Consider the following 17392-nt stretch of genomic DNA (forward strand, 5'->3'; position numbering starts at 1 on the left):
AAATAGTTATATTCAGAGAAAATGGGAAAAACATTGCCTAATCTAAGCTTAAAAAAACCTGAATCAGGTAATGTGCACACCGATGAAGACATGATACATGCACATTTTTCCTAATCAAAACTGTTATGAATTTCATAGATTTTACCTGGGCTTTCAAAAAATTCATGCTTCAGGGTATGTTGGCCTGATCCGAAAAGAGCTACGGTGGCTGCAAATAAGTTTTAAATTTTCACTGCTAAAAAACCAGGATGTTTACAGTGTTGTCTCCCCTGAAAACATGTATATTTTATCTAATTTTCTAAATTATTTTAATCATTCAACCTGTTTTAATTAAAGTTAATTAACATATTTTTACAACCAAATACAAAAAACATAATACTTTTTTACCAATTATGTTGATAAAAAGGGCTTCCCTCCATGTCTATTTTTAGTTTGGGGAATAACCCCTAGTTTTTTAAACCAAACTGTTTATAGCACCCTAACAATTAAGTATTGCTTATATCTAGTAGTTGCGCTTTGTAAAAGATATGAATTTCCTTTTGCCAACTTATATTCAAGAGCTGATTGGTAAATACAGAAAAATCCTTTTACTGTCTTTTGATATGGAAACTATATTTCATAGTAAAATTTTGATATACATGTAAATTCATTGATATTTCTAGGTTCTTGCTTTGTTAAATAACAATACCATTGAAAGTTGTTGTGTAAATCAACGTGATAAAAATGGGGAGATAACTAATAGCCAGAAACTAATGATGGCTGGTCACCGTACTGATGTAAGGACAATATGTACCAGTTCTGATAATACTGCTATCCTGTCTGGAAGTGGGGAAACAGTTAAAATATGGAATAGGTATGTTATATGATCTCTGATAACATGAATTTAGCTGTACTAGAATAGTTGCAGAAAGTATGCACAGCGTTCAGAAAACACAATAAGGTTGCAAACCTTGGTTTGTTTAGGCAAAAAAAGCATGATTTATACAATTTCATGAGTACTAAATATAATGTATTAATAACATTTATGATATGATGACAGCTGATTTTCTTCACATCAGAAGATCCAAATTTTATGCCCCCACCAAATTGGAGGGTGCATTTAGTGCTACCCTTGTCTCTCCCCTCGTTGGGTTACTTTTATGGTTCTTGAATCATGCTCCTTTACAAAACTATATGCAAGTGGGGGCATCATCTGTGTCCCATACAATAATTTTCCGTTTATTTAAATATACATTTGCTAAAACAAAATTGCTGTTAAAAATGCAATCTTTGAATGTGTTTCGAACTGAACATTATTTCAATTTTTAACAGTCAAAGTATTTTATTTAAACAAAACTTTTAACGGCTGTGTTTTGAGTTAAATATCCATACATAGTCTTATTTTCAATCTTTTTTTATTTAGATCAACATTACAGTGTATAAGAACCATGGAGTGTGATTATGCTTTGTGTTCTTTATTTGCACCTGGTGACAGAATTGTTATTGTGGGAACAAAGGTTTGTAGATCTTAGTACCACAACTGGCTACATTTTCTGGTGCCACTATTTTCTCAATATTTAAGTTTTCATACTAAACTGTTATAGTACTTGGTAAATGTAGCATTTGTGTCTTCCTTCAGTTTAACTTTCGATTCATCAACAATCATGTTTGAACATTCATCTGAAATACTGTTTGTTGAAAATTACCTTGCTTTTGCTATTATTTAAGTGATCAAAAAATTACAAAAAATAGTCAACATATGTTCACTAAGTTTGATGTGTTGTTACCTAAAAGATGCAGACATCAAGATGTTTATTTCATCATAAAACTATTTTACATTATACGTACTTCTGTATTTTTCATGATTTTATCTTCATCTCAAAAATTGGCAAAATAAACCTCTCACAAATATTTCTCACTGTACAGTATAACTTTTATGGAGAAATATCTGTATATCTACTTGTTTATACTGTTTCCAGGGTGGTAAACTGCAGTTGTTTGATGTAGCAAGTGGTGTTTTGCTGGATACTATAGATAGCCATACAACTGCTGTATGGGGTATATGTATGGCACCAGATAAGGTATGTAGTTTATACATTTTTAATCCCATTAGATAATATAGACAATAATGAGATATCATTTGAAATAAGAAATATACACTGATTATTGTTAATCTATTATGGTTATAAAGCATCTTTGAAATATCGTTTTGTTCAACAAATACATTAAACTTCAGAGCTTTATTAAGTACTGAAAGCTCTTTCATTCAGGGAAATTAATTTAATACAAGATAAAAACAAAACCATTACATGATTTGACTGTCAAGTAAGTATTTGAGAGAGTAAATATATCAGTATGTATCAATATTATATATTTACAGAGAGGTGTAGTAACTGGTAGTGCAGATAAAACTGTCAAGTTCTGGAACTTTGAGATGGTATCAGATGAGACATATTCTGAATCAAGGTGAGGTTATACAAGGATCAGTTTAAAAATTTGTTTAAACAAATAAAAAATTTAACATGTATTAAACAACAATGATTTTTAAATCGCCTTGATGGAGTCATAGGCGAGACATAGGTATGCTGTTTCCAGCGGAAGCATCAACAATGTTTTAGTTTGTGATTATGTCTAGTTTATTGTTAACCACAAATGGTAGGTCAACAATATTTGGTTTGCAGTTGTATAAGCATCATTTCATGGAGATTGTTTGGCCTTGACCCCTCGGTCACGGTCTATTGACTTTCAAACATTAACACACATACTAGTTTGTGATTAGGTCAGTTCAAGGGGAACCATTAGTGGTAGGCCAATGTTAAATGGTATTCAGTTGTGTAAGCATTGGCACATCTCATTTCCATAGAGAATATTTGACCTCGACCCCTCAGTCACAGTCTAATGACTTTGAAACTTATCTTAGTTAACACGTATTAGTTTGTGATTAGATCAGTTTAAGATGAAACGCTAATGTCAAATTTATTTGCATTTGCAAGTATTGTCTACTTGGAGATTATATAGCCCCACCCCCTCTTCATGATTCATTGCCTTTGAAACTTTTACATAGTTTACAAGTTAATGTTTGTATTTAGGTTTGGGAATGACTTATAATAAGTCAATGGTATTTGGTATGCAGGTGTATTAGCATTGGCACATCTCATTTACATGGAGATTGTTTAGCCCTGTAACTCAGTCATGGTTCATTGACTTTGAATATTTGCATATCTTGTTTAAGATGTTAAAGTATTGCTATTTTGATTTCAAAATTTGAATACTTTGTTTTATTTTTGCCATCCTTCCCTCAATCTTCAATCAAAGCTTCTCAAATTTTAATACGTTGTTACTGATGACAAAATGGAGGTCAAGTTCATTAATGACGCTTTTGACTTTTACCGTTTAGGAGTTATGGTTCTTGAAAGATTGGAAAATGGTGTTTCCAGTCATGTCTGTGCATTTACTCATGAACTGTTCAACCAAAGCTTTTCAAATTTGAATAAGTTGTTACTGATGACAAAATGGAGGTCAAGTTCATTAATGACGCTTTTGACTTTTACCATTCAGGAGTTATGGTTCTTGAAAGTTTGAAAAATTGCATTTCCATTCATGTTGTTGCATTTATTCATGAACCATTCAACCTAAGCTTTTCAAATTTTAATATGTTGATACTGAAAACAAAATGGAGGTCAAATTTGAAATTGACGATTTTCACTTTTACCGTTCATCAGTTATGGTCCTTGTGATATTGCCAGGACACAAATAAATGTTAATAAATCAAATTTGCTATAGTTGTGACAGCCTCTTGTCTCTTGTTGGAAAGTGATTTTAAATTGTTTAATATGAATATTGATTGTGTATAATATTTAACAATAATTTTACAGTAAAAGATTAAGTTTGGAGCATGTGAAGACACTTCAGATGGATGAAGATGTGCTAGGTGTAAAGTACAGGTAATGATATAACAATATAACTCTTGATTCTGACTAAAGAATGTACTGTAAAACTTTTAGAGAGGAAGGGGGGGGGGTGTATTTGGGCAAAATCATGTTTAAGATCAAATTGGGAAATATTCCATATGTAAATTTGATTTTAAAGGAAAATCATAAGGACAAGAAGAATTATTTAGATTTACCTCTCAAAAAGATGTTGTTCTTTTAAATCCCAAAATGAAAGTAACATAAAAACAAAGTTGTCTTTGTTTAAAGTTTATAATTACCCACAAAGAAGGATTGACACCAGGAAAAGGAAGGACAATTTTTTTCCTTTTTTTTTTATCAGCGGTTCCACAGCAGTGTAAAATATTCAAATACCAACATTCTAAAGATTTACCAAAAGAGGGATGATAGATACCAAAGGGACTCATAAATCTAAAACAAACTGACAACGCCATGGCTAAAAATAAAAAAAGACAAACAGAAAAACAATAGTACATATGACACAACATAGAAAACTAAAGAATAAACAACACAAACCCCACCAAAAACTAAGGGTGATCTCAGGTGCTCCGGAAGGGTAAGCAGATCCTGCTCCACATGCGGCACCCGTTGTGTTGCTTATGTGATTACACTTATGTGATTACAAATCCGGTAAATAGTCTAATTTGGTAGGTAAATTCATGAAAGGGAAGGGGATTGTAGTTACGACGTAAGGAACATATCTGATATCATTTGTGAAACGGTTATTCCATAACGGTCAACCAACTCGTGATGGCATCCGTAAAATTTACGAAGGGATGATTTCAACTTCACCATTTGGAACTCTTGGTTTAATAGCTTCCTTGTTTGAATTTCAGTCCAGATCAAAGATATATAGCTGTTGCGTTGTTGGACAATACTGTCAAGGTTTTCTTCACAGATACCTTAAAGGTTAGTTTACCTTCAAACTCAGTGTCTAAAATGCCTCATTAACAATTCGATTTTGGTAAAATTACTTTACATATTTTCCCCTAAATTCATGATTGGTAATTTATTCTCATTTTCAATTATTAGCTATTAAGTTATTTTCATTTGAAATGGATTTTTAAAGTTATATATTGCATCATTATTGCTAGACTTAAAAAATAATTTCAGAGGGCTATTTGTCCAAGTACTGAAAATTCAGTTTGTAGCATTTGAAATGTATAATAAGCATATACAAAAATGTAAATGATTATTGAATCCATTATTTGAACATTAAAAAGTTTAAATTTTATGTGTGCATTTAATTTTTTGTAGTTTTTCCTATCTATGTATGGACATAAACTACCAGTTTTGTGTTTAGATATATCATCAGATAGTTCACTGCTAATTACTGGATCAGCTGATCGTAATGTCAAAATCTGGGGCATGGATTTTGGTGACTGCCATAAGTCAATATTTGCTCATGATGACAGGTAAGTACAATGTTATAAGGATTGATTTGAAAAAATTATTCCCTGATTATAAGTATTATACTGCATTCATCATGCCAATTGTTTGTCTGCTTTGAAAGACCCTGCCACAGCGAAGGGGGCATTATGGTGACTTGAAAATCACCGGTATCACTCAGATTACAAATTTACCTTAACAGGTAAGTTTGTATTTAGCCTACAAAATACTTATTTAGCCTTGAGAATTGAAAGGTCAGTTTATCCCATTCATACAATAGAAGTTTACCTATGAGGGTCAAAATGGGGTTTACAGAATAGAGAATACATGTAAAGGAAACAAAAAAATTAAAGAATAGAGAAAATGGACAACAAAATAAAGAATAGAGAATGATGCAGTGCAAAAGTATAAAGAATAACTGTGCAGAATAACTGAAAACGTAACTGTAATGCAATACTGATAATATAACAGTCAATGTACAGAATTGATAAATAATGTTGTAACAGAAAGTCTAAATAGTAAAATCATTTTCGTGAGAATTTTACAGAATGAGAGTTATTTTTAAGGCTATTAAAAGAAAAAAGCCCTAAAAATTAAAAGAATACAGATATTAAAAAAAAACGATGCAGGTCCTCATGTCATTTACATTGTCAAAATATAGGACACATCTAGTCAATCTAGTTTTAAACTAGACATCTAGTCAAACTGGTTTGGTATAACTGACTGCTTCTTGCCTTAGATGTCTATTTCACAGTGACCTTATGTGTTTGTGCTAAGAGTACATTGCACTGCCATATTTTATTGATTTTCTGTTGGGACATGCACCTACATTGTAAACATGCAAAACAGTGGCTTGAGATTTCAACTGATATTAGTATAATAAATTATTATTTATATTTTAAATTATATATATCCTGATTGATGATGGGTTTTTTTGGGGACCAAGATGTTTTCTTCATTCTTGTTTACATTATGATTATTTTAACCTTCAATGCACATTTAAAGACAGGAAAAATTTCAGCTCTCCTTTAAAATATTTTGCAACTAAATAATAATCTGTCAGATTTGGTGTAAATAAAAAACAAGACAGTGTAATGTGTAATAAATAATTTGTAAGCATAAACAATTTCTATAAAGTCAAGCAAATAGTTTTTTTTTATATCTGAAAAAAAAACTACCATGTAAAGAAATATGCAATTAAAAGGCAGAAAATAACCCCAAAAAACTCAACATTAACAGATTTTTAACAATTTAATCAAGATGCACAAAGTTTTAAGTATTGGTTAGAATATAGGGTTCTTTTGTACTTTAACAATATAACAATAAAGTGACCTAAATTTTGGACAAGGTAAATGGCATGAAGCCAAATTTATCAACTTCTATTGTATGAATGGGATAAACTGACCTTTCAATTCTCAAGGCTAAATAAGTATTTTATAGGCTAAATACAAACTTACCTGTCAAGGTAGAATTGTAATCTGAGTGATACGGGTGTTATTCAAGTCACCATAAGTGTTACCCTTGTTCAACATTCTGTCCATCTGTAAGTTCATAAAATTGATTTCAGTTCTGTAACTTTAGTTGGCCTCAACAAAATGTAATGAAAATTATGCACTATACTTATTACCAAAAGAAGCCCGGATCAAGAATTTGGGTTGTATCAATTTTACTGTTTTTGAGTTATGTCCCTTTGCAACATTATATAATTTAGATTTTATACCATGAGCATGGAATCTTTCTTCAACGTAATAGTAAGTAGGGTATAAATTTTCACAATTTTGCTTCAACCTTTGAAATATGTTTTACCTGTACCATTAAAATGAGTAAACACATCAATGATTTGTGATGTTTTTAATTATTTTTCAGTATAATGTGTCTACAGTTTGTAGCTAAAACACATCTGTTCTTCACTGGAGGGAAGGATGGCAAGATTAAACAATGGGATGCTGATAACTTTGAACATATTACTACACTTACTGTAAGTACTCTAAATTTAACTTCTCTAAATGGAAATAATTCTAAATATAAGTATGTGAACTGCAACTAATATAAATTTTAGTACTATAGATGTAAATTATGTGTTATCTTCTGATGTATAGTTTGCCTTTATGATGCTGTTTCATTTAAATTTACTCCACATCTCCTTTTAATTATGTGGTATTAAACTTAAAACTTAAAATGCATCATAATTTCTTAAAATGTAACAGTTGATTTCTTAAACTTTTTCAAATCTAAGCACTAGTAAGATAGAGGTATTGTTATATCATTTGAAAATAAAAGTATAATTTTTAAAACTTCCTTGCTCCTATTACTTGAAATTGCAAGATTAAAAATCACAAAATCTTGATAGCATTTTGGTGTCTAAGCCAAAAAAAAAAGACATGTGATATACTATTGAAAGTTGCAAGTTCTTTTATACAATTTTAGGCTCATCATGCAGAAGTATGGATCTTGGTAGTTAGTTCAGCTGGTCACCTAATGGAGGTTTTTGTTTGTTATATTTTAGGCTCATCATGCAGAAATATGGAGCTTGACAGTTAGTTCAGCAGGTCACTTTATGGTCAGTGGATCCCATGACAAGTCATTGAGATTGTGGGAAAGGTCAAAAGAACCATTAGTTTTAGAAGAGGAAAGAGAAATGGTATATATTTTTGTTAAATATCTATAAATTGTAAAAATCAGAATGAACTGTGCTAATTAGACACATGTATTATCTCAAATAAAATTTTAGACAATGCATAGCAAAATAGCAAAAAAATAGAAATTATGAAATAAGATTGAAAGTTGGACCGACCAAATTAGCCACCAACACTGTAATCACATGAAAAAATATATGACTAACAACAGCAAACAACACTTGATACAAGCTTAAAATGTGAAAGAGTTAAAACCAGTTTTACTTGCAATCATAACAGCCTTTCACGTTTGCCTGTGTAGTTTATTGTCATTAAAAAAAACACAAAATGAAAAATCACAGTTCAGTTACCAACAGCTGTTTATAATCTTTAAACTTTCTAAATTTATATTTTGCTTTTATACAGATTATTCTTTCTTACTGTTTAACAATTATTACATTTTACACAAATAAATTTCAGGAAAGAGAAGCAGAATATGAAGATTCTGTTGCACAATCAGGAGAACCTGTGGTATGTTCTTATTGGTCTGTCTCAGTCAGGATGTCTGGGCTTAGCTTTGATTTACGTCCATGCGCAGTAGTATTAAAATTATATTTCACCAGTATCAAGAAAAAACTTTTTAAATTGTTCAAAAGTTTTATAATTCATAAACCATCCTTCTTTAATTGGTTATGTAAATATACAAGTATAAAGAATGTTTATACTAAGGATCAATCAGATTTAATTGTGTAAAATTTATCTTTGCTAGAGTCTGATAATGAAATTATGAAACATATTCTCAATTGGTATATTAGAAATTTTATATTAGGGCTACTTCATTATTAAAAATGGATGTTGATGGTTTAAGGAACTTTTAAGAAAGCACCACCACCAAAATATTTTAGTTTAACTTCCTATCCTCATTCATATGGGACAACATCCCTAATGCGCCTTGAAATGAGGAACTCAAAAGTCACGTGTAAAGAAAAAATCTCTGTGTAGTGATATTGGACATGTTTCTATTTTTAGCAAATGACTGAACTTAATCATTTGTGGTGATTAGGAAAGTAGAGGAACATAGAATAAATGTGTAAAAACTATGGAGCTATTGAATGTGTTCAAAGTATTAAATTTTCAAAGAACTTATTGTGTTAAAAAGGGAATATTTTACCACAAGGAGCCGCATCACAACAGGATGTTCGGGGTTTGCTAATTTACGGAAAAAGTAATCCCACTTCGTACCCCGAAAATTTAACCACATATGTGAAAATGTCACAGCTTCGAAACAAGCTATCATACATATCCAAGTTAACGATATGGACTGAGCTACAGGAAAAAAACTTACCATTACTGCCTATGTAAAAACAATTAAAGATTTTGACCCATATAAATGGATTAACACTTACACAAAATGTTAAACATTATTTTTTGTGTCCTTATTATGTTATTTCCATAGAAGTAATTTAAAATTAATATAAATAAATGTAGCGAAATAAAATCATGGTAGACATATTGACCTCTTGATTATAGTTTTCCCAATAGAAATGTATTATTTTATAGGTGGCAGGGGAGACAAACACTGAAGTAGGGCTAGCAGGAAAGAAAAGTATTGAAACAGTAAAAGGGGTAAGATTTTTACCGTGAATGCTGATAAGTTCACTGCTGTTAAAGGATACAACAAAGCAATTGTCCCAGAATAACACAAATATGTGAGAAAAAATGCATTCATTATACAAATTACAAAAATGAGTATATTGCAATATTGCCAAAGAGGTTGTCATCAGGGTAAAGGAGTTTGGCATTCAAAAAGGTGAACTGACTTCAACTTTATTTGGAAAATTCAATTTAATTCTGCAGAGTAACTCAATAAAACTTTATTAAAAGTAAAATTCAGACTTTTGAAATTTGTAAACAATTTTTTGTATCTTGTTTAAATACCACATGTATATAAAACTACTGGAAACCAAGGTAAAAAGTAATTTTGCAACAAGATAAAGATTTATAGCTGTCAGTGCTTTATATGTATCATTATATTTAGTATAATGTTTTCGACCTAGCTTTACACAAACATTAGAAACCTGCCTTTCGAACAGTGGTAGTTATTGGTTGATGTGGTCCATAAGTGTTCACAATTTTTGTATAGATTAGACTATATGTTTTCCTGTTTGACTGTTTTTATAGTAGCTGTTTTTGAGGCCTTTTATAGCTTTTTGTTCGATGTAAGCTAAGGCTCCATGTTGAAAGCCATACTTTGACCTATAATGGTTTACTTTTTACAAATGGTACTTGGATGAAGAGTTGTCTCATTGGCACTCATCCCACATCTTTTTTTATATCTTTATATTTTATATATGTGTGAACTTATTATTTTATAAAGGCTGAAAAAATTATGGAAGCTTTAGAACTCTATAAAGAGGAAACATTGAAGTTAGAACAACATGCAGAGGAGTGTAAAGAGAAAGGAAAGGAGGTTAGTTAGTATATTAACACTGTTCATGATCACATTACAGCTTATTTCACAATGCATGTAGAGCAAGACTTTGCTTAGCTAGTTTGCTTTGTTTGTATATTGTAAAAAAAGTAATGCGAATAACTTCAAATCAAATTTAAATATAATTTATACAGGTTTAACTATGCCTATAAATATTTTTCAAGATGTCAATCTTAATTACAAATCTTTGGTAAATGTTTAAACAAAGCAAGCAAGCCAACCATAGTTTTTCTCTACAAGCATTAGGAAATAAGCTGTAACTCAATTATAAAAAAAAAAAACGTAACCAATGACATATGAAGTAAATTTTGTAAGTCGTCAGTGTGCTCGTTCCATGGTTTGACATAAGTTGTGATAAAAGAGATTAATTGAGTTTGAACATCTATATTTATAGTTCACCAAAGCATCCTTACAGATTATCACCATAGAAAATGTAGATAAATATGATTATCAATGAAATATTTTGGTCAAATCTGTTTCTTTTTCATATCAAAATTTCAATCACAAATATATTAACCTAATATTGCCAGTGTAATATAAGAAAGAATGTAGGAATAGAATTAGCAAAAAGTACTTTTAATGTCAATTCTTATGAAATTTTTGAGTAGATCTTTTGAGAATAAACAATGTATATGTGTGCAATACATTGTTACAGATTCCAATAAATTGCCTTCCAATCGGCCTAATTATAGAATATTACCAACAACAAAAATTTCTCTGCCATTATCATCCCTTCTTGCAGAAGTTGAGCAGATATCTAAATTATAATTATTGTATAATATATAGTAACAAATCACAGAAGATTTTTTTGCTGAGTGCCATAATTTGACCTAGTTACTGCTGTAGACTTAAAGATATTTTTATTTATCCAATATTTACTGTATCTTGTGTTTGCAGCTACCTCCGCCAACACCACATCCCATGTTACTGGCTCATAATGTGTCATCACCAGCCAGATTTATGTTAGTCATGTTAAAGAAAGTTAGATCAAGGTAAGTTATGGAGCTAATTCATCAATACTTTTATCTATGTTTTCATAGTTTGTAGAATAATCGGTACAATCAAATATATATTACACGTCCATGTACAATAATATGTATTTTGTGATACATCAAAAACTTTTTCGTCTCTGATTTAAAATGGATATAATTATTAAATTTTATCCTGCAATTGGGTGTCCTACTTTACAGATACAGCCCTACAGATATCGCTATGCTGTATCTGTATACTATACAGATATCGCTTCTAAGCTCCGCCCACTGCCGGACTGAGTATTGTTTGAACCTGTGTGACCTCAGAATGTGTATTCAACTTGCATTCCAATGACGATGACAATTGTCGATTTCAAAACTTGAATGTGTATGATTGTGTTACAAAATCAGCCATGTCAATTTCAGCATGCATGTTTAGTGAAAGTCAAGTCTGAAGCGTAGGACAACTCGTACACTTCTATTTCAAATTGGACAATGTTTTGTTTTTAATTTTTACTGTTGAAATTAGTTGTTATGTTAAAATAGATATTTATTCACCTTGAGCGATGTATTATTATTGACCATTCGAGTTTCTTTTTTGCGAATCCATCTTCAGCGTAATGAGTAATTTGATATTACTTCGCGGGCCTCAAGGGATTACAAATCGAAAATAAATGCTAAATATGTAAGTTTTTGTGTTTTTCAAAACACAAACAATTTACAGAATTAATTGCAGGATAAAGACAATAACTGTTTAGTGTCTTTAAATATCAGCTGTATTTGTACTCGGCTCGAAACAGGTGTAGTAGCTCGCTAAAAGCTCGCATACACCTTGTTTCCTAGCCTCGTACAAATACAGCTGATATTTAAAGACACTAAACAGTTATTGTCTATATAATTTACGGACAATTGAATAGTATGATACTATGCCAGTATTCATCATAAATTGTGTTGCTGCATGCTCGATTTCAGTAATTATTTACCTATTTTTTTACATACATGAAGATTCATTGAACTTGCCATTTCTTTGTACACCTGCGAACTTTGTCTGCTTATAAAAAATATCAGATTTAATCTTCAATAAAAAAAAAGATGTAGTATGATTGCCAATGAGACAACTCTTTACGGAGACAAAATAACACAGAAATTAACAGTTTGTTTTAGTATCCATTATTTATTCTTTCATGTGTTCAAAAGTGCATGTTTGTCTTCACTCTTGATTTAAAAAAGCAGTTTATGAAAGCAATTGTGAACTATTTTTAGTGAACTTGAGGAATCACTGCTGGTGCTGCCCTTTTCCTATGTGATTGACATGCTTAAAGTGTTGGAGGTTTTTATAGACTCAGGATGGGAAATAGAACTCTCTTGTAGATGTTTATTCTTCCTTCTACGGTAAGTTACATAAAAGAGTTAACTTTTAAAGTTTTTAGATTTGTAATATTTACAGATATATCGTACTTTATTTGGCCTTTGTAACTTTTTTGGATACGAGCGTCACTGATGAATCATTTGTAGACGAAACGTGCGTCTGGCGTATATACTAAATTTAGTCCTGGTATCTATGATGAGTTTATTTTATATACTACAAATTAAAATCTTGTTTTGTTTTAGTTGAAATCATAGGATCCAAGATATTTATGCCCAGTTATAATCACTCTGTCAATCTTTTATCCATGTTTGTTTCATCCTTCATATATCATAAACAGAAAAATTATGAGAAAAAGGCAAAGTGCTACCAGACTGAAGATACAAGATACATTTATGATCCCATAACAAATTCTACAAGATGCCTCTGATTGCCTTTATGACTTTTATATTTAAGAAATGGTACATTCACAAATTGCTATAGAATTAGAGTTGATGAGTCCAATTGCTTTCTCTTCTATTTAATAAGACTAAAATTATATTGATCATTTTGAGTTTCAGCTTTATTTTACCCTATGATGATTTATTTTCAGAGTTCATCATGGACAAATAACATCCAATCAGGTCTTACTCCCTGTGATAGATAGACTAAGGACAAAAACAGTGGATCAAGTCAACAAACTTAGAGTAAGTACTGCAATAGATTTCTTCTAACAAATCCTTTTAGCTCAGCTTAATACCCAAAGGATCAAGTGAGATATTCTCTTCACTTGGAATGTGTCATGGTCTGTTAACTCTTGTGAATCTTGTAATCCAATTGAAACCTTACGTTCAATCATTTAAGTATTTTGTTTTAAATTAGTCCGAGATTACTTTGACTTCCAAATGCTGAAATAGATGGGTCTCTGTGAAAACTGTTAAAATATGGAAAAATAAAGGTTGGCAGGTAGGTGAAACTTGCATAAATGAAGAGATGAATGAAAAATGAACAGAATGATGCCCGATTTATATAATTCCAAGGCCGTCAGTCTGCACCAGAAGCAACGAAGCAGAGCATCTATTTTGGGTGGGCAAATATCCACTCTTTGATATGGGACAGCTCTGACGTCTCACGGCCCCAACTTGTCTGACAAAACAGCCGTTGGACGTCAGAGTAATCTCGGATTAGTTTTAAACCTATACAATTATCCTCACTGGCATACAATTAACTAACATGGCTGACATGACCAAAAGGGCATTACCTACAAATTATTTATTTTTGTTTCAAACATTTATATAAGCAGAATATATAAAAAAAATATTTCACAATTATTGGATATATGTTTAATTATGTTTTGAATCAAATATGAGAATTCGGGTCAAATTGATGAACATGAATTTGACAGGTTGAAATAGAACATAACTTTTATAGCTGACTTTGCGGTATGGACTTTGCTCATTGTTGAAGGTCGTACTGTGACCTATACTTGTTAATGTCTGTGTCATTTTGGTCTTTCGTGGATAGTTGTTTCATTGGCAATCATACCACATCTTCTTTTTTATATAAGTGTAAAATGCAATTTGTCTGTAATATTGAAAACAGCTATAGATGATGAAAATTCTTCTCCCACAAACTGATTAACTGGTAGAATATTTTAACAAATTGATCAATTGATAAATTGTTAGTATGAAGTGAGTGCTGTGAAATAATAAGTTAAACTTACTATCCAGCTCCTATAAGTTGAAGTCTTTTTCATGAATTTCAAACTAAGTAATGACTTACTATAGAATAATCACTGATTAAGTAGTTCTAACTTTGACATGAAAACTTCTATCAAAAAAAGATTTTTGTGAAATTGAAAAAAAATCATGATGGCAGGACTGTACCACATATTGTATTATACTTAGGCATACATCAATAGAAATCTCTGTAGATACCTCAACATTTATATTTGTTTTTTATAGGACCAGATAGGCTTCAATATAGCAGGATTACAGTTTATGAAGGGACATATTGAAGAATCTCAGGAGGTTCAATTCTTTATGGATGCTAGTGGACAATATAATAAAAAGAAGAAGAAAGAAAAGAAAAAAGCAATTTTATCTATTAAAACATAAAAAATGTTGCTGAAATCTTAAATCATTGCAAAAGAACAAGTTACAAAAAGGGCCATGATTGGCTTAATTTGTACCTTGTTTTTTTAAAGCAGCCAGTTAATAGTATTGGAAATGTATCTTTTTCAGTTTGTATCTGCAACTTTTCGTGAAACACTGACCAGATTTTGTGAAACTTTTACAGAATCTTTGTCAAGTTGATGTACTTCTGCACCTCTTATATCATTTCTTCATTGGAATTATTATTTGAGTTTACTTTAGGATGACATGAAATTCGTCAAATCTGCCGAATTAATTAAAACATAGGTAAAGTGATCTGGCAGCAGCAGGGGTAATGTAAGCTAATTTTTTAAAAGCTTTATATTATAGACTGTGGAAGACCTGGATGATTCATACTTTCTGTATAGATGCCTTACATCATTAAGTTTCAGTATGTCCATTATCTTTCACCTCATTTTCATGGTTCAGTGACTACTTTTAGATTTTTTAAATGAAAATTTCTCTCCTATTAGGAGTAAAAAGGATAACTATATTTGGTATGTGCATATCTTGCCTTATGTTCTTATGCCTGTCAGACAGTTTTCATTTGACCGTGAGCTCATTTCTTGGATGAGTGAACAAGAATAAGTTTCTGTAGTCAAGTCCTTATATCAAATGCTAAAAGCAATAGGTCTTCTATTTTGGGGTACTGAATGATTGTAAGATGTACATGACCAATTGGTAGTTGTCATCTGACCTTTGACCTCATTTTCATGGTTCAGTGGTCAAAGTTTAAGTTTATCACGTTATAGTCTTTTAATACTATATTTAAAAGGTCAACTATATTTGGTGTCTCAAAGTTTTAATTTGTCTGACACCTCATTTTAATGGTTTCATTGCTCAGTGGATAGTTTTCATGTCTAGGTCTGTTTTTCTTCAACTATAAGCAATAGGTCAACTTTATTTGTTGTATGTTAGGGTTGCAAAGTGTACATGTCTGTCTGGTAGGTATCATCTGACCTTGACCTCATTTTCATTGGTCAATGTTAAGTTTTCATGGTCAAATCTGTTTCTTACAAACTTTAAACGATAGGTCAACTATATTTGGTGTTAATGATTTTAAGGTGTACATATATTTCTTGTTTGGTTCTGACCTTGCCCTATTTTTTTAGGACTATCAACATAAAATCAATGGTTAGTAAAGAAATGCAAGGCATTTCACTGTGTGCACTTTAGTTAAAATAATTGGTTAAGGTGGACAACAATTTGGATCTTATAGCCAAAATTGTATAAACATACATCCGAAATAGATATATAACATAACTACATTTAAAAAGAAAAACAAACATACAATTGAATCTAAAGACACCAACCAAAAAAGTTTTTGGTAGTTGACAGTAAATAAAATCAGGTACTGTAGCATATTACAATGCCATTCATCATGTATACACTCTCCCCAAAATGTACAAAATAAGTAAAAAAATAAGAATGAATGTAACACTAAAAAGATCTCATAGATCCAACCCTACCAGCAACTGGATCATCCCTAGCCAAAAAATTGAAAGAAAGATGTTTAAATACTGATCCACACCAAGAGTTTTACAATTAAAAGGTGAAAATAAAGGGATAACTGCTAATATAAAAAAAGAAGATGAGGTATGATTGCCAATGAGACAACTATCCACAAAAGACCAAAATGACACAAACATTAACAATTATAGGTCACCATACGGCCTTCAACAATGAGCAAAGCCCATACCGCATATAATCAGCTATAAACACAATGTAAAACAATTCAAACGAGAAAACTAACAGCCTTATTTAGGTAAAAAATGAACGAAAAACAAATAAGTTGGTCTCATTGTGGTCTAAGCTTGATACAGGATTAGTAGATTTTTTTTAAGTGCGACATATGAAAGTCCAATAATTCCGTGTGAAAACAGTACACTGGAAATTACATGCAATATGATGGCAACTAGGAGCGGGATACAGAATACTTACTAAACAATAAGTGGGATCTAGGATCAGACCACCTGCCTTGGTAAAGAAAATAAAATATCAGAAAATCTAGATAAACTGAATATCTGATATATAGCAACTAGGATCACAGGAAGTCACAAAAATATTCACCTTCATAACTAATTACAACAACCTACATGTACAGCACCTCCCAAAATAAAGAAGACAAACACAAACTAATTATCTGGAATGCAGAACAGAAAGTCAGCCACAGCTACTGGTTGAACATTGCCACTAAATTAAACAGAAGGATCAGAAACAACACCCCTAACAGGTTTCCTGAATCTCATAAAATTCAATTGAAAACAGAAATCTGCAGGTCAGTTAAGTACTAAGTTTTTGTCAGACTACCGGTATCTGCTGAATTGATTTTATGTGTTTTCAATGCCACTTAAGCACCGCTCTTGGCTATTTCTTGGCTGCTAGTTTTTATTGGCAGAAGAAGCCAAGTGCCTGGAGAAAACTGACATTCCTAGTCAATTAAGATTGGAGTCAAATGCACCCTTACAGCGGGGATTCAAGCTCACAACCTCTGTGATA

The 17392-nt window shown here is 31.3% G+C and overlaps 1 protein-coding gene across 2 annotated transcripts in view; it reads left to right on the forward strand.

The window, feature by feature from the left end:
• The window catches only part of LOC134687452 (WD repeat-containing protein 3-like), a 46905-nt gene extending 32040 nt beyond the window's left edge, over nt 1-14865 (forward strand). For both annotated transcript variants that reach the window (XM_063547764.1, XM_063547765.1), the window contains exons 11-26: nt 663-853; nt 1403-1496; nt 1959-2060; nt 2360-2445; nt 3855-3923; nt 4766-4838; nt 5187-5344; nt 7185-7296; nt 7825-7959; nt 8414-8464; nt 9494-9559; nt 10311-10403; nt 11322-11416; nt 12659-12787; nt 13354-13447; nt 14705-14865. In XM_063547764.1, the coding sequence (XP_063403834.1) occupies nt 663-853; nt 1403-1496; nt 1959-2060; nt 2360-2445; nt 3855-3923; nt 4766-4838; nt 5187-5344; nt 7185-7296; nt 7825-7959; nt 8414-8464; nt 9494-9559; nt 10311-10403; nt 11322-11416; nt 12659-12787; nt 13354-13447; nt 14705-14857 (1701 nt within the window). In that variant the 3' untranslated portion in view covers nt 14858-14865. The remainder of the gene's footprint in view (nt 1-662; nt 854-1402; nt 1497-1958; nt 2061-2359; nt 2446-3854; nt 3924-4765; nt 4839-5186; nt 5345-7184; nt 7297-7824; nt 7960-8413; nt 8465-9493; nt 9560-10310; nt 10404-11321; nt 11417-12658; nt 12788-13353; nt 13448-14704) is intronic.
• The last annotated feature ends 2527 nt before the right edge of the window (nt 14866-17392 follow it).

The sequence above is a fragment of the Mytilus trossulus genome, chromosome 10, assembly GCF_036588685.1.
Source record: "Mytilus trossulus isolate FHL-02 chromosome 10, PNRI_Mtr1.1.1.hap1, whole genome shotgun sequence".
Lineage (NCBI taxonomy): Eukaryota > Metazoa > Mollusca > Bivalvia > Mytilida > Mytilidae > Mytilus > Mytilus trossulus.